At 44.2% G+C, this 17,460-nt stretch overlaps 1 protein-coding gene across 3 annotated transcripts; it reads left to right on the top strand.

Annotated features, from left to right (window-relative positions):
• The first annotated feature begins 360 nt into the window (after positions 1-360).
• On the top strand, positions 361-16,555 carry LOC106573330 (protein NEDD1). Of its 3 annotated transcripts, none has more exons than XM_014148288.2 (16): positions 361-538; positions 1,460-1,603; positions 1,832-1,926; positions 2,038-2,154; positions 2,363-2,503; positions 2,713-2,942; positions 3,212-3,416; positions 4,038-4,212; positions 4,378-4,488; positions 4,593-4,646; positions 4,985-5,086; positions 5,387-5,619; positions 10,623-10,806; positions 13,792-13,927; positions 14,038-14,104; positions 15,599-16,555. In XM_014148288.2, exons 2-16 carry the CDS (start codon positions 1,468-1,470, stop codon positions 15,701-15,703), a joined length of 2,091 nt encoding a protein of 696 aa, XP_014003763.1. In that variant the 5' UTR covers positions 361-538; positions 1,460-1,467; the 3' UTR covers positions 15,704-16,555. The 3 variants fall into 3 exon arrangements, with proteins under 3 accessions (XP_014003763.1, XP_014003765.1, XP_014003764.1); XM_014148289.3 differs by having other exon boundaries at positions 364-538; positions 1,362-1,603; XM_014148290.1 differs by lacking the exon at positions 4,985-5,086.
• The last annotated feature ends 905 nt before the right edge of the window (positions 16,556-17,460 follow it).

The raw sequence follows: 17,460 nt of genomic DNA, 5'->3' as shown, positions 1-17,460 counted from the left end.
ATGGATCCCCATTACCTGCTGCCAAGGCAGCAGCTACTCTTCCTGGGGTCCAGCGAAATTAAGGCAGTTTATTACAATACATGTACAGATTTCACAACACACTGTGTGCCCTCAGGCCCCTACTCCACCACTACCACTTACAAAATCCATGTGTACCTGTGTGTAATGCATCTGACTTTGCCTATGTTTGTGTTGCTTCACAGTCCCCCGCTGTTCCTTAAGGTGTATTTTATCTGGGTTTTTTAAATACAATTTTACTGCTTCCATCAGTTACCTGATGTGGAATAGAGTTCTCTATGGGGGCGTCTATGAGTTGTCTTTCTGGGCTCAGTTAAACTGTAGTACCGCCAGTGTCCTCTGTATACATGAGATGGCTTGCTTCCCAACTGGAACTGGGGACTTCGGGGGGCCGCTGTCCTGGCTGCAAATGCAGGAATGCCCACATGCAGGATCGCAGCCAATTGCGGGTTGCAATTGCACACTATTGTAATTGTTTGTGACAATTCATAGGACAATTTCACAAGGAAATCAGTAACAAGTAAGTGAGTGCCATGAATTGACTAATGACGTTAGCTAGATAGTATAACCAAACCCTATACTTTCAACTTTATTTAGCTAATCTAACGTTTGCTAGCAACTTTTTCAAATTTAGCCGCTAGCTAACGTTTACATGCTAGCTACTCTTTCTTCGCAGAAGTAGTCTCAACTAACTAGCTAACGTTAGCTACCTGTGGTTAACTAGTTAATTAACTTTAGTAGGTTCACTAGCTATCCATTTAACTTAGGTGTTTACAGCAGCTTTGTTGCACATTTTGATAATTTTGAATAGTCAAAAGAACCACCAACTCGCTTGCCAATTCAGGCTAACTAACTTATCTACTGTAACTTAGCTAGCTGTTTACATTTTAGCTTAGTTGGCTAACGTTAGCTAGCTGTTTTACTAATGGTTCTAGCTAGCTAATGTTCTTGTGACTTGATAAACATAGCTAACGTAACTAGAAGCGGAGTAGTTATCTGATAGTGCATGTAGCAATGTTTGATAAGAACTTTTCTCAGCTTTGTCCAAATCTCCATTTGGGCTAGCGAACCTAAATAGCCTGTTACCAATTGAAATGTCATTTGAACTTGTTTTATTATGCATTTCTTCTGTATAGCTTGCTCATTTATTAGCTACGTCATTAACGTTATTTGTTTTCGCTTCTCTGAAAATTTGTTGTGAAATAATTCTCTTAACATGGGCTTTCTCTCTGTAGATGGGAGGTAGTTCTCTATCATTGATCACTCAGGGTCTTTGTCATATCAGTCTCACTGCAGAGAAAAGACACCCACTGCAAGTTCAAAACATCTTTGCTTCTTGGCAGCGGCGTTACTTCTCAGTAAACGCATCTCATTTTGCATCCATCTGACAACGGGGAGTGTGTGTGCGGCATCACTCACAGCAGTCCTTGTGTCTCTGCAGCCGTTGCTATGGAGGAGGTGACGCATCTTGTGTCGTCGGGCGACTGTGTTAAGATCTGGGACTCAGCCTCCATGACAGTTTTGGAACAGTTCAACCCGCATAGCGCTACACACCCTGTGGCCCAAGTGTGCTGGAGCAGCAACAGTATCCTTCTTACTAACCCTCTGGGCATGTCCAGGTACCTATGTTATAATGGATTCTTTTTTTGTTTTCCCTTTGCTCTCGTCACATTCTAGTTGAACTATAGTGGTGAGCAGCCCCCACACCTTCATGCAAACTATTTCTTTTTTAGGTCATTTTTCTCATCCACCCAGTTCTGTTCTGTGACATAAATGACTATATGCAGTCAGTTGCCTTGACTTGATTCCTCAGATCAGTATCTTGTAAGTGCCAGCAGTATAGGAGACAAGCTGGTGGTATCCAGTCTCAAGTCCTCTCCTATCCCAGTGGTGGAGCTTGCAGAGGGGGTGAGTGTATGCGGCCTGACAGCCAGGGCCAGTAAATACTCTTTCAGTTCCATTCTAATTCATTATCCTCCCGCATGTTGTCACATTATTATAATATTTTTTTGTCCTCAGAAAAAGCAGACACGTGTGAGTCTGAACTCAACGTCCCAATACCTAGTGAGTGGGGGGCTTGATAACTCTGTTAACATCTGGGACCTGAAGGCCAAGAGGCTTCATCGCACCCTCAAGGTACCCTCAGTCTTACCAGGACCTGTGACCCTACCCATGGGAACTATGTTCTAGTACTTATATTTTGAACACATCTCACCTGAACACCTGGTCCAAGCTTTTGGTGTAGATATTGAGGCATTTTAGAGTTACCTGTATTACTAGCACAGAGGCTCAAGGACTCGAGGTGCAATCTACATCCTCACCTGTCCCTCCCCTCTCTCACCAGGACCATAAAGAGGAGGTGACGTGCGTGTCCTTCAACGGCAGTGACAGCTACATCGCCTCGGGCTCAACCAGTGGTGACATCATCCTGCACAGCATCACCACCAACCTGTCCAGTAATGCCTTTGGACACGGCACCAACCAGGTGAGTGTTCTGTTGGACCTGACACACTTAACACTGTAACCATGACCCTTTGCGTATACTTAGCCAATTCTATCCCAGTGCCTGAGTGGTAGGGGCTAGGGGTTGTTACTGGTCATCAAATCAATATGAGGCTGAAGGATAGAAGACAATGACAAAATTGGGGACAATTAAGATGCCTCAGGTCTAAAATTACGCTCCTCCCACCTTAGCCCATCCACGACCTGAAGTACTCTGTGGTTAAGCGCTCCCTGCTGGGCAGTGTGTCAGATAGCGGCTCTGTGGTCCTGTGGGACGCCAACACTCAGAAGGAGCTGCACGTGTTTGATGGAGCCCACAAGGCCCCCGCCTCGGGCCTGGCCTTCTCTCCTGCCAACGACCTGCTCTTTGTCACCGTGGGCCTGGACAAGAAGATCATCTGCTATGACACCTCCAGCAAGATGTAAGAGCATGGGGTTTAGTATTGACCAAACAAGTTTAGAGATACTGTTTGACTGAGAGAAAGCCTGTTACCTTGGTATTTTTTTACAAGCTTTGTTGTTGCAATTTTTTGGGGGGTCAAAACACGTTCACATTATTTTGTATTTTGTCAATGAAGCTGTCCTTTACTAGTGATTAGTTCTTCAACAGCGCAAAGGGGACTTTAAAACTGGCTCTTGTGCTTTCAAGTACAGTGTTGACGTTTCTTTGTTTCCGCTCCCTCTCTCGCAGTATTCTCCGCAACATGTGTGTGGAGTCCCCGTTGACGGCCATTGACTTCACTCCAGATGGGGCAGGGCTGGTAGTGGGCTCCACCCAGGGCAGACTGTACCTGTACGACCTGCGCAACCTCAGCGCCCCTACCAAGACTGCCACTGCACACAAGACCTCCATCACCAGCCTGCGCTTCCAGAGCTCCCAGAGCAGACACCTTAAGGTAGGCTACACACCACAGCGCACTTATCAATTATTTCCAGTCACAAGATTTGAAAAGTTTAAAATAAACAGCAATCTTTACAATCCCTGAATTGGAATTTCCTAAACTGAGTTCAAATTAGATTTTTGTTTGGGACTGCAGCTGTACTGTGACTAAGACACTGGTTTTGAGATTTTGGGATGACATTTGTTTGCGCAAGGGGACACGCCAAGACCATGTGGGTTTTCTTTGGTCTGTTGTGCATGTTGTACGGAACCAAGTCTTTTTAATTCCTTAATTTATGTAAATAGTTTGACACTTATTGTGACACAAATGCTTTTGAATTGAGTGTTCTATTTCACTTGATGGGAAATGCTGTGCCCTTTTGCTTTTACAGAAAGCATTTGCCCAGAGTAATGCACTTTGTCAGTTCAGTATGTATCTCTTGACAGCATGCACTGTAAGCCCTGCATTGTATGGGCTCCTGACTAATTAAGGACCAAAATGCTTCTAAAACGTAAATACAGATCTCAACAGAGACAGTATTGTAGCTTGTAGGTATTTAACTGGCATGTGTTACCTGAGATCAATTAAACTTGACCCTTTCAAGCTAACCATGTCCCTTGGTTATTCCCCTGTTAGTCCAGTAAAATAGTGTCCAGCAAGTCTTCCAGCGCCCAGACAAGCAAGAGGATCTCAACCAGGCTGGGTAGTACCTACCTACCAGTAACTACCCCCAGCTCCACCTCCAAACCCCCCTCTAGCCTGCCTGCACCCCATGCAGTAGAAAGAGGGGATGGACAAGCCCAGGGCACAGGTCAGACTCGCTCTAGTACCTCAAATATACTCCTGGCCAACATCCTGACCTGAAACACCAGCCGATTTCTAATTCATGGTCTAGACCAGTGGTTGTCAAACCTGAGCTTAGAGGTCCAGAGAGCAGATTGTGTGTGTGTGTGTGTGTGTGTGAATATATATGTAGGCACACACAGAGAGGCAGAGGGCCAGCTGGGTGTTGACTGCCTGCCTGGTCTGGACAAGTTCAGCAGCGTGGGTAGAAACAGCCTGGACATCTTCTCCCCTGTAAGAGACGGTGAGCTCCACACTTGTCTTTGACTCTTCAATTTAGTTGTCAGTCTCTCTCTCTCTCCTCTCTGTTTTCTTTTCAAACTGACAGCTTGTTTTCTTTATCTTTAGATTACAAAGCCCACGGGATGAGTGGTGATGCTCCTGGTGGAATCAAAGGGAATGGTAGGTGTATTTGCCATGTCCTCTTTTACAGTTCTCTGGTTGAATGAATGGTCATGAGGACCCTGCACCACTAACCATGAGTTGAAGACGTGCGTCTTTTTCAATTATCCCTCTGTAATAAACCTGATGCAACTAGTCAAGGGCTTGGCGAGTAGTTGAATCAGGTGTGTTAGTGCTGGGCTAGAACAAAAATGTGCACCATGTGGGGTTCATCCAGGAATGGATTGAGAAACACTGCTATAAACATTCAATAAAGTTCACTGTCCACTGTACATCTCATATATACTGGTGTACATGATTGAGACCACATTTGTGGCTGTTGTTTGTATGTACCATAGCGATCAGTTTGGATATGTTCTCCAGAGAAGGGCAGCAAAGCATGGAGAAGTTCAGCAAAGTGGGACGCAACAGTCTGGACATTTTCTCTCCTGTTCGAGAGGGTGAGATTCCATTTGTGTTTCTCTTGACATTCAAAGTTCACATTGTTCTGCATAGCTTCACAAACCTGCAAACTTTTCCAAACCCTTTCCACTTTAATAGAGGGAAACTGAGAGATTCTTGCGTTTACCTTGTTCTACTTACCCAGAGTCAGATGAACTTGAGGATACAATTTTTTTGTCTCCGCCTGCAGTATGGAGGAAGTTATCGGTAGTTTCGTGAGCCAACACTTAACTAGCATTAGCGTAATGACTGGAAGTCTGTAGGTACGGTAATGCCATTGATTCACTTGATCTTTGCAGATTACAAAACCCATGGAATGACTGCAGATGCATCAAATGGGAAGAAAGGAAACAATCTGGACTTCCTCCCTACCTACTCTGGTGGGCCCCCACACCACAAGAATCCCCTGGGCACCCTTGGAGGAGGGCGCTGTTACAGCCCCCTGCCTGTCTTCCAGACCCCTTCACCAATCAAAGAGGAGCTAGCCATGCCTCCTGCACCAGCGCAGACAGACACACAGGACTCAAAAAGGGTCAGTCTACCTTATTCAATCAGCTGTTGTACCTTGACCAACTTGGAATGCTGACACAGACCATTTGAACCAGGAGTATTCAATTCTTGTCCTGGGGTCTTCCCAGCCCAACACTATCAGACCTGATACAAATACTTAAGGACGTTCATTACTTGAATCAAATGTGAGGGTGTTGGGCTGAAACAAAAATGTGTCGATCAGGGAGGCCCCAGAACCAGAAATGAAACCTCTGATTTAGTCTCTGTTTTTCCTGTCAAAATGTGCAGTGCCTTCAGAAAGTATTCATACCCTTTGACTTATTCCACATTTTGGTGTTACAGCCTCAATTCAAAATGAATTAAAGTTATATTTTATACACACAATACTCAATAATGACAGTGAAAACAACATGTTTGTAGAAATGTTTGTACATTTATTGGAAATCAATACAGAAATATCTAATTTACCTAAGTATTCACATCCGAGTCAATACATTGTAGAAACAGCTGTAATCAATGCCAATGGTGCAAGTCTCTAAGAGCTTTCCACACCTGGATTCTGCAACGTTTGCCCATTTTATTATTTTGAGAAATCTTCAAGCTCTGTCATTTGCTGTTGATCATTGCTAGACAACCATTTTCAGGTCTTGCCGTAGATTTAAGTCAACTGTAACTCGGCCACTCAGGAACATTCTCTGTCTTGGTAAGCAACTCCAGTGTAGATTTGGCCTTGTGTTTTAGGTTATTGTCCGGCTGAAAGGTGAATTCATCTCCCTGTGTCTGGTGGAAAGCTGACTGAACTAGGTTTTCTTCTAGGATTTTACCTGTGCTTAGCTCCATTCCGTATCTTTTTTTGTCCTGGAAAAACTCCCCAGTCCTTAATGATTACAAGTTAACCCATAACATGATGCGGCCACCATTGTGCTTGAAAATACGGAGAGTGGTACTGAGTAATGTATTGGATTTGCCCCAACCGTAACATTTTGTTTTCAGAACAAAAAATGAATTGCTGTGCCACTTTCTTTTTTTGTTGTTGCAGTGTTAGATGGCGCCGGCAGACGTTTTACGTTCCCCCAGCCGATTGTGTTTATTTGCATTGTTTGTTACTTATTTTGTACATAATGTTGCTGCTTCTGTCTCTTATGACCGAAAATAACTTCTAGACATCAGGACTGAGATTACTCAACACGGACTGGCAGAATCCTTTTTTTCCTTTCACGACTCTGACGAGCCCGACGCAAAGGATATACTGCTTCCTCGGGAACAGGCCTCGATCCACGTGACCTGCATGAAGAGGAGGCGGAGAAAGAGGGGCCGAAGGGCGGCTGCCTTCTAAGAATTCGTAGGTGATCGAATAAACCCCCACTTCCCTCCATTCTGCAAGCAACGTGCAATCCTTGGAGAATAAAATTGATGAGTTATGCGGAAGATTAAACTACCAACGGACATTAAAAACTGTAACATCTTATGCTTCACGGAGTCGTGGCTGAATGACTACAATATCAACATATTGCTGGCTGGTTATACGATGTACCGGCAGGATAGAACAGCAGCGTCTGGTAAGACAAGGGGCAGCGGACTATGTATTTTTGTAAATAACAGCTGGTGCACGATATCTACTGAAGTCTCGAGCTATTACTCGCCTGAGGTAGAGTATCTCATGATAAGCTGTTGACCACACTACCTACAGAGAGAGTTTTCATCTGTATTCTTCGTAGCTGTTTACATACCACCACAGTCAGAGGCTGGCACTAAGATAGCATTGAATGAGCTGTATTCCGCCATAAGCAAACAAGAAAACGCTCACCCAGAGGTAGCACTCCTAGGGGCCGGGGACTTTAATGCAGGGAAACTTAAATCCGTTTGACCTAATTTCTACCAGCATGTCACGTGCAACCAGAGGGAAAAGAACTCTGGGCCACCTTTACTCCACACACAGAGACGCGTACAAAGCTCGCCCTCCATTTGGCAAATCTGACCATAATTCTATCCTCCTGATTCCTGCGTACAAGCAAAAGTTAAAGCAGGAACCAACAGTGACTAGAGCGATTTTAAAAAAGTGGTCAGATGAAGCAGCTGCTAAGCTACAGGACTGTTTTGTTAGCACAGACTGAAATATGTTCTGGGATTCCTCCGATGGCATTGGGGAGTACACCGCATCAGTTATTGGCTTCATCAATAAGTGCATTGATAACGTCGTCCCCACAGTGACCCCAACTAGAAGACATGGATTACAGGCTAGAGCTGCCGCTTTCAAGGAGCGGGACTCTAACCCAGAAGCTTCTAAGAAATCCCGCTATGCCCTCCGACGAACCATCAAACAGGCAAAGCATCAACATAGGACTAAGATCGAATCGTCCTACACCGGCTCCGATGCTCGTCAGATGTGGCAGGGCTTGCAAACCATTACAGACTACAAAGGGAAGCACAGCCGAGAGCTGTTTAGCTCGTCTACCAGACGAACTAAACTACTTCTATGCTCGCTTCGAGGCAAATAACACTGAAACATGCATGACAGCACCAGCTGTTCCGTTAAGACTGTGTGATCACACTCTCCGCAGCCGATGTGAGTAAGACCTTTAAACAGGTCAACATTCACAAGGCCACATGACCAGACAGATTACCAGGATGTGTACTGCGAGCATGCGCTGACCAACTGGCAAGTGTCTTCACTGACATTTTCAACCTCTCCTTGTCCGTACTACCAACATGTTTTAAGCAGACCACCGTAGTGCCTGTGCCCAAGAACACTAAAGTAACCTGCCTAAATGACTACTGACCCGTAGCACTCACATCTGTAGCCATGAAGTGCTTTGAAAGGCGAGTCATGGCTCACATCAACACCATCATCCCAGAAACCCTAGACCCACTCAAATTTGCATACCGCCCCAACAGATCTACAGATGATGCAATCTCTATTGCACTCCACACTGCCCTTTCCCACCTGTAAAAAAGGAACACCTATGTGAGAATGCTTTTCATTGACTACAGCTCAGCGTTCAACACCATAGTGCCCTCAAAGCTCATCAATAAGCTAAGGACCCTGGGACTAAACACCTCCCTCTGCAACTGGATCCTGGACTTCCTGACGGCTGCCCCCAGGTGTTGAGGATAGGTAACCACACATCCGCCATGCTGATCCTCAACACAGGGGCCCCTCAGGGGTGTCTGCTCAGTCCCCTCCTGTTCTCCCAGTTCACTCATGACTGCACAGCCAGGCACGACTCCAACACCATCATTACATTTTCCGATGACACAACAGTGGTAGGCCTGATCACCGACAACAACGAGACAGCTTATAAGGAGGCTGTGTGGTGCCAGGACAACAACCTCTCCCTCAACGTGACCTAGACAAAGGAGAGTATTGTGGACTACAGGAAAAAGAGGACCGAGCACGCCCCCATTCTCAGTGGAGTGGAGCAGGTTGAGAGCTTCAAGTTTCTTGGTGTCCACATCACCAACAAACTAACATGGTCCAAGCACACCAAGACAGTTGTGAAGAGGGCACAACAAAACCTATTCCCCCTCAGGAGATTTAAAAAGATTTGGCATGGGTCCTCAGATCCTCAACAGGTTCTACAGCTGCACCATCGAGAGCATCCTGACTGGTTGCATCACTGCCTGCTATGGCAACTGCTAGGCCTCCGACCACAAGGCACTACAGAGGGTAGTGCGACCAGCCCAGTACATCACTGGGGCCAAGCTTCCTGCCATCCAGGACCTCTATACCAGTCGGTGTCAAAGGAATGCCCTAAAAATTGTCAGACTCCAGCCACCCTAGTCATAGACTGTTCTCTCTGCTACTGCATGGCAAGCAGTACCGGAGCGCCAAGTCTAGGTCCAAGAGGCTTCTAAACAGCTTTTACCCCCAAGCCATAAGACTCCTGAACATCTAGTCAAATGGCTACCCAGACTATTTGCATTGCCCCCCCCCCCCCCTCCTTTACACCACTGCTACGCTCTGTTGTCATCTATGCATAGTCACTTTAATAACTTTGCCTACATGTACATACTACCTCTAACCGGTGCCCCCGCACATTGACTCTCTATCGGTACCCCCCTGTATATGGTCTCGCTACTGTTATTTTACTGCTGCTCTTTAATTACCTTTTACTTTTATCTCTTATTCATATCCGTATTTTTTTTTAAACTGCGTTGTCGGTTAGGGGCTTGTAAGTAAGCATTTCACTGTAAGGTCTAAACCTGTTGTATTCGGCACATGTGATTAATAAAATTAGATTTAGTGCCTTGTTGCAAACATGATGCATGTTTTGGAATCTTTTTTATTCTGTACAGGCTTCATTTTCACTCTGTTAATTAGCTTAGTATTGTGGAGTAATTACAATGTTGATCCATCCTCAGTTTTCTCCTATCACAGGCTTTAAACTCTGTAACCGGTTTAAAGTCACTGTTGGCCTCATGGTGAAATCCCTGAGAGGTTTCCCTCCTCTCTGGCAACTGAGTTAGGAAGAACACCTGTATCTTTGTATTGACTGGATGTATCCAAAGTGTAATTAATAACTTCACTATGCGCAAAGGGATATTCAATGTCTGCAAATGTTTACTCCTGAAATGATTTAGTCTTGCCATAACAAAGGGGTTGAATATTTATTGATTGAAGACATTTCAGCTTTTCATTTTGAATTAATTTGTTTAAAATAATCTAAGAACATAATTCCACTTTGCCATTATTGGGTATTGTGTGTAGGCCAGTGTCACAAAATCTCATTTTAAATTCAGGCTGTAGCACAACAAAATGTGGAAAAAGTCCAGGGGTGTGAATACTTTCTGAAGGCACTGTACACAATAGTCAACCTCTTATACAGATGAAAGTTGTTTCCCACCCATAAGCAAACCCCCTCTGAAATAGGCATTATTTTATGCCTGGCTTCTACTGTAAGGCTTCTCAAAATAGGACTATGGATGCAGGATTTAATGGCTTCTAAGCAAGTTGCAGTCCAGGCAGTACTGAAACTGGAGACAATGTTCAAGCTGCTCTTCACCTGTTGTCTGTTCGACTGACAGTATGAGAAGGGCAGTGGTTCCAGTCTGGAGGGTGAAGCCCCAACCACGTCATCAGCCCAGACCTCACACAGCCAACCAGCACCGCCGTTCTTCACCCCTGAACCCGGCCTGAGGACCAATGATGTGCAGGCCCAGCTGAGCTATAACACGCCCCTAAATGGTGCGCTGCCCATTATTGTACCAGGTGAGTTTGTGTTGTTATTTGTCTGTGTGGGTGAGAGCTGTAGATAATATGCTATATCAATGAATTTAGCATAACATGTATTATAGCATACATAACTACACCGAACAAAAATATAAATGTAACATGTTAAGTGTTGGTCCCATGTTTTATGAGATTAAATAAAAGACCCCATTATTTTTCCATATGCACAAAAATGTTTTTATATCCCTGTTAGTGAGCATTTCTCCTTTGCCAAGGTATGCCACACCTGTCAGGTGGATGGATTATCAAGAAGCTTATTAAACAGCATGATCATTACACAGGTGCATCTTGTGCTAGGAAAATAAAAGACCACTCTAAAAAAAAGTGCCGTTTTGTCACACAACACTATGTCTCCTTTTTGAGGGGGTGTGCAATTGGCATGCTGACTGCAGAAATGTCCACCAGGCCTCCTGAGTGGCGCAGTGGTCTAAGGCACTGCATCGCAGTGCAAGCTGTGCCACTAGAGTTCCTTGTTCGAGTCCAGGCTCTGTCGCAGCCGGCCGCGACCGGGAGACCCATGGGGCGGCGCATAATTGGCCCTGCGCAGTCCTGCTTAGGGGAGGGTTTGGCCGGCAGGGATGTCCTTGTCCCATCGCGCTCTAGCGACTCCTGTGGCGGGCCTGGGTGCATGCACGCTGACACTGTCACCAGGTATACGGTGTTTCCTACGACACATTGGTGCGGCTGGCTTCTGGGTTAAGCTGGCATTGTGTCAAGAAGCAGTGCGGCTTGGTTGGGTTGGGTCGTGTTTCGGGGGACGCATGGCTCTCGACCTTCGCCTCTCCTGAGTCCGTACAGGAGTTGCAGCAATGAGACAAGGCTGTAACTACCAATTGGATACCACGAAGAGAAAAAAAGAGCAATTCAGGAATATCCACCAGAGCTGTTTCCAGATAATTAATTGTTAATATCTCTACCATAAGCTGCCTCTGTCATTTTTCAGAATTTTGCAGTATGTCCAACCGGCCTCACAACTGCAGACCACGTGTATAATGTTGTGTGGGCGAGCGGTTTGCTGATGTCACCATTGTGAACAGAGTGCCCCATGGTGACGGTGGGGTTATATTTACATTTACATTTAAGTCATTTAGCAGACGCTCTTATCCAGAGCGACTTACAAATTGGTGCATTCACCTTATGATATCCAGTGGAACAACCACTTTACAATAGTGCATCTAAATCTTTTAAGGGGGGGGGGGTTAGAAGGATTACTTTATCCTATCCTAGGTATTCCTTAAAGAGGTGGGGTTTCAGGTGTCTCCGGAAGGTGGTGATTGACTCCGCTGTCCTGGCGTCGTGAGGGAGCTTGTTCCACCATTGGGGTGCCAGTGCAGCGAACAGTTTTGACTGGGCTGAGCGGGAACTGTGCTTCCTCAGAGGTAGGGGGGCCAGCAGGCCAGAGGTGGATGAACGCAGTGCCCTTGTTTGGGTGTAGGGCCTGATCAGAGCCTGAAGGTATGGAGGTGCCGTTCCCTTCACAGCTCCGTAGGCAATCACCATGGTCTTGTAGCGGATGCGAGCTTCAACTGGAAGCCAGTGGAGAGAGCGGAGGAGCGGGGTGACGTGAGAGAACTTGGGAAGGTTGAACACCAGACGGGCTGCGGCGTTCTGGATGAGTTGTAGGGGTTTAATGGCACAGGCAGGGAGCCCAGCCAACAGCGAGTTGCAGTAATCCAGACGGGAGATGACAAGTGCCTGGATTAGGACCTGTGCCGCTTCCTGTGTGAGGCAGGGTCGTACTCTGCGAATGTTGTAGAGCATGAACCTACAGGATCGGGTCACCGCCTTGATGTTAGTGGAGAACGACAGGGTGTTGTCCAGGATCACGCCAAGGTTCTTAGCACTCTGGGAGGACACAAGGGAGTTGTCAACCGTGATGGCGAGATCATGGAACGGGCAGTCCTTCCCCGGGAGGAAGAGCAGCTCCGTCTTGCCGAGGTTCAGCTTGAGGTGGTGATCCGTCATCCACACTGATATGTCTGACAGACATGCAGAGATGCTATTCGCCGCCTGGTTATCAGAAGGGGGAAAGGAGAAGATTAATTGTGTGTCGTCTGCATAGCAATATATCATATTATATATATATATTATATGATATGGGCAGGCATAGACTACGGATAACGAACACAATTGCATTTTATTGATGCCGATTTTAATGCACAGAGATCATGTCTGGTGAGGTCCTGAGGTCCATTCTCGTGCCATTCATCTGCTGCCATCACCTCATGTTTCAGCATGATAATGCACGGCCCTATGTCGCAAGGATCTATACAAAATAACTGGAATCTGAAAATGTTCCTGCATACTCACCAGACATGTTACCCATTGAGCATGTTTAGGATGCTCTGTGTTGATATGTACTGCAGTGTGTTCCAGTGCTTGCCAATTTTAGCAACTTCGCACAGCCATTGAAACGGAGTGGGACATCAAATCGAAGTTTATTTGTCACATGCGCTGAATACAACAGGTGTAGACCTTACAGTGAAATGCTTACTTACAGGCCCTAACCAACAGTGCAATTTTTAACAAAAAAAACAGGTATTAGGGGAACAATAGATACGTAAAGAAATAAAAAACAACAGTAAAATAACAGTAGCGAGGCTATATACTGTATTCCACAGACCACAATCAACAGCCTGATCAACTCTGCGAAGCAAATGGTGGTCACACCAGATACTGACTGGTTTTCTGATCCACACCTCTACCTTTTTTTAAAAGGTTTCTGTGACCAACAGATGCATATCTGTATTCCCAGTCATGTGAAATCCATAGATTAAGGCTTAATTTATTTATTTCAATTGACTGATTTACTTATGAACTTTAACTCAGTAAATATTTGAAATTGGTGTATGTTGCGTTCATATTTTTGTTCAGTATTGTAAAATATGAAATTATGTATGCACAACATTACATGTACAGTGTGTGGTAGTGAGTTGACGAAACTAATGGAAAATACCCTGTCAGTGTCTTTGGCAGTGGCATCCTCGCTATCAGAGAGAATAGTGGAGGCTGTTGGAGCAGAGGGTGGAGGCACTCCCCTCACATCTCTGCAGATCCAGTTCATCCGCAACATGATCCATGAGACCTTGGAAGACTTCAGGTGGGTGCACCTTCTCACAGCATATCTCTTACAGTTGCTGAACCGTCTTGTGCACTGTTTTTCTGTTCAATAGTTTTGTTGATTTTTGGCTAACCCCATTTCCTCCACAGGGATGCATGCCACCGAGACATAGTGAACCTCCAGGTGGAGATGGTCAAACAGTTCTACATTCAGCTGGTATGTGATCTGGTCTAACTCCACACTTGTCCACTGTGACACATTGGCCACTACACACCACACTTGAGTCCCCGACAAAGCACACGCTAAACCAGACTGCATTGTGGTTCCATTTCCCTAACCGACCTCTTGCAGGGTTCGTACTGTGATGAAAATCCTGGAAAAGTCATGGGGTTTTCCAGACCTGGAAAAGTCATAGAGAATAATTATATAATTTCTGTTAATGTAATTTTTAAGTTTATCAATCAAATAAAAATCAACATATCAACCAGGATCCAAATGACACTTTAGGGCGTCTGTGTTTGCGTGAATCACCTGCATATGTGCGAGGCAGCCAATTCAAAACATACAGTTGAAGTCGGAAGTTTACATACACTTGAATGGAGCTCAACCACTATGTAAATGTTAATATTATCCATAAAAGTATCCCTTACAATTATACACATCAGTTATGTAAGCTAACAACCAGCATACAGTTGAAGTTGGAAGTTTACATACACTTAGGTTGGAGTCATTAAAACTAGTTTTTCAACAACCACAAATTTCTTGTTAACAAACTATAGTTTTGGCAAGTCGGTTAGGACATCTAGTTTGTGCATGACACAAGTAATTTTTCCAACAATTGTTTACAGACAGATTATTTCACTGATAATTCACTGTATCACAATTCCAGTGGGTCAGAAGTTTACATACACTAAGTTGACTGTGCCTTTAAACAGCTTTGAAAATTCCAGAAAATGATGTCATGGCTTTAGAAGCTTCCAAATGAACAATGACCCCAAGCATACTTCCAAAGTTGTGGCAAAATGGCTTAAGGACAACCAAGTCAAGGTATTGGAGTGGCTATCACAAAGCCCTGACCTCAATCCTATAGAAAATGTGTGGGCAGAACTGAAAAAGTGTGTGCGGGCAAGGAGGCCTACAAACCTGACTCAGTTACACCAGCTCTGTCAGGAGGAATGGGCCAAAATTAACCCAACTTATTGTGGGAAGCTTGTGGAAGGCTACCTGAAAAGTTTGACCCAAATTAAACAATTTAAAGGAAATGCTACCAAATACTAATTGAGTGTATGTAAACTTCTGACCCACTGGGAATGTGATGAAAGAAATAAAAGCTGAAATAAATCACTCACTACTATTATTCTGACATTTCACATTCTTAAAATAAAGTGGTGATCCTAACTGACCTAAGACAGGGAGTTTTTATAGGATTAAATGTCAGGAATTGTGAAACTGAGTTTAAATGTATTTGGCTAAGGTGTATGTAAACGTCTGACTTCAACTCTATATTGTACCCTATAGTTACCTGTTTAGCTATTATTAGCATGTATTAATGTTTTCGTCATGTCCCCCAAAAAATGATCACGACACTCGTGAATAAGGCCATACAAAGTTAATTAAATTTTAACAAATCATTTAAACGATAATATTTAGTTTTATTCCTTCTGTCAAAATGTGTATAAACCCTGCTCTTGGTTCCTTGCTGCCTTTCAGAACGAGATCCATGGTCTGATCGAGAAGTACTCTGTCAACGACTCGCTGGTGGAGGAGATTGAGAAGCTGAGGGAGGAGAACAAGCGACTCCGAGACAATTACTGAGAGGTTGACTTGATGGGGTTAATCACCCCTGGATACAGTTGTTGTCCCTTCTCAACTCGGACAGAAAGTCTTTCGCAGAGCTTAAGGTCTATGTGGAATAATCGTGCCAGAGACAGAACTCTGAAGGCCAAAGGTGCCTTTTTTTGTATCCTGGTTTAATGCCCTCCATCTCTTTCCATGCAGGGACCCTTTTGTATTCTCATCAGTTTATTTTGTACATGTCAAACTTGCCAAGGGCCTTGGAATTAATTAAGAAGTGCCTTACTCTAGTTGTAACCCAAGGGCTGACCAGTATGTTATCAGTCACAAGGTATGTCACAGTGGTTATCATGCTGGACTGGCCCGTGAAGGCATGGCACTATTTTGCCCCAATTCAAAACCGGTCTACTCTCGCAGGTCCTTGTTGACTCCACCAGTGGATCTAATATAATGGACAAGTAAAAGTAATGATGCAAACACCGTTACAATATTGTTGATACCTATTCATTCCTTTCAGTTCTGTGAAGGAGAGATCAACAAGGACCCAGGGATTGGAAGATGCATTAGCTTGGGATTGCGCTTAAATACTTATCTTCAGTATGGTTGAAGTTGATAGTATCTTTTGGCTTTTACTGGAACACCGAAGATAAATTAGGGTATGCCTTTGTTGGAAGACACAATCATGATAGTGTTTGTTGTGGACTAAGTAAGAAAAGGCCATATCGGTCATCAATTTCTCTTATTGTAAGCAAAGTGGTGCCAAGCTTCCCTCCATGAAGGGTGCTTGCATCGCCAAGTTTCTGTTCCTCATAGTTGAGTTTCTTTTGTTATGTTTTTTTATAAGAGGAAAATAAATACTCAATATGCATACAATCTCTTAATGTAATTCATTTGGTTTGAGTGACGCAGGAGACCGTTGAAAGTTTTCAGTTACAATGCACCATGAATGGTTCCAAAAAGAGACAGCATGTTAATTCTTTAATTTAACAATGAAATACAGGTGCAACACTTACAAAATAATACTTAAACATCTGTAGTAGTATTGATAAAAACAAATCTGATGCTTAGAGCCCAAATACTTCCTAATGGAGGAAATGAGAAACTAGATCAGACTGCATGGCCACATCATCAAAATGGAGTAAAAGCAACCATAGGATCAGTGCTATCTGGGGTCCTTGGGACATCCCTAACCTTAACCATTACCCATTTAAAATGTCAACTTAAAACATACGGCCTGTGGAAGGGCATGCTGCCAGGTGAGGACTGGCAGACAACTAATACCTGTCCCTGTGGTCCATTTCAAATGGATGTTATTCTAGAAATTTGAAGTAGCTAAGTTGAGACTGTTTTATTTTCTCTAATAAAAATGAACAGTTCAAAAATACTGATTTAAACGATGGACCGGCCCAAAGTGGCACTTGTATGACTCTACAAAAAAGAAAGATGGAAGATTCCATTGAGGTTTTTACACATCATTGGTTAATATGATCATTTCAGCTAGACACCAATATGGGGATATATGTACACACTAAAGAACATGGGAAAATACAATGAAGCAATCTTAGAAAACCTTGTAGGTCTTTGGGGTTGGTTTTACAGAGTTCCTCAGTGCTGTAGTCATATTTGTAGATCTTATAATCATCTCCACCTGCAACAAAGTCCTTGTCAAATCAAAGTTTATTTGTCACGTGTGCCGAATACAACAGGTGTAGACCTTTGTGAAATGCTTACTTACAGGCTCTAACCAATAGTGCAAGAAAGGTATTAGGTGAACAATA

The sequence above is a fragment of the Salmo salar genome, chromosome 16, assembly GCF_965601325.2.
Source record: "Salmo salar chromosome 16, fSalSal1, whole genome shotgun sequence".
NCBI lineage: Eukaryota > Metazoa > Chordata > Actinopteri > Salmoniformes > Salmonidae > Salmo > Salmo salar.
The sequence above is the reverse complement of the archived record's forward strand: the minus strand, read 5'-3'. Positions and strand labels throughout refer to the sequence as shown.

Excerpts from the sequence above, each read along its gene's own strand:
- LOC106573330 (XM_014148288.2), top strand. The coding sequence starts at position 1,468 with ATGGAGGAGGTGACGCATCTTGTGTCGTCGGGCGACTGTGTTAAGATC. Across the intron at positions 4,213-4,377 it reads TGGACAAGCCCAGGGCACAG|GCACACACAGAGAGGCAGAG; the intron begins GTCAGACTCGCT and ends ATATATATGTAG. Across the intron at positions 4,647-4,984 it reads TGGTGGAATCAAAGGGAATG|CGATCAGTTTGGATATGTTC; the intron begins GTAGGTGTATTT and ends TATGTACCATAG.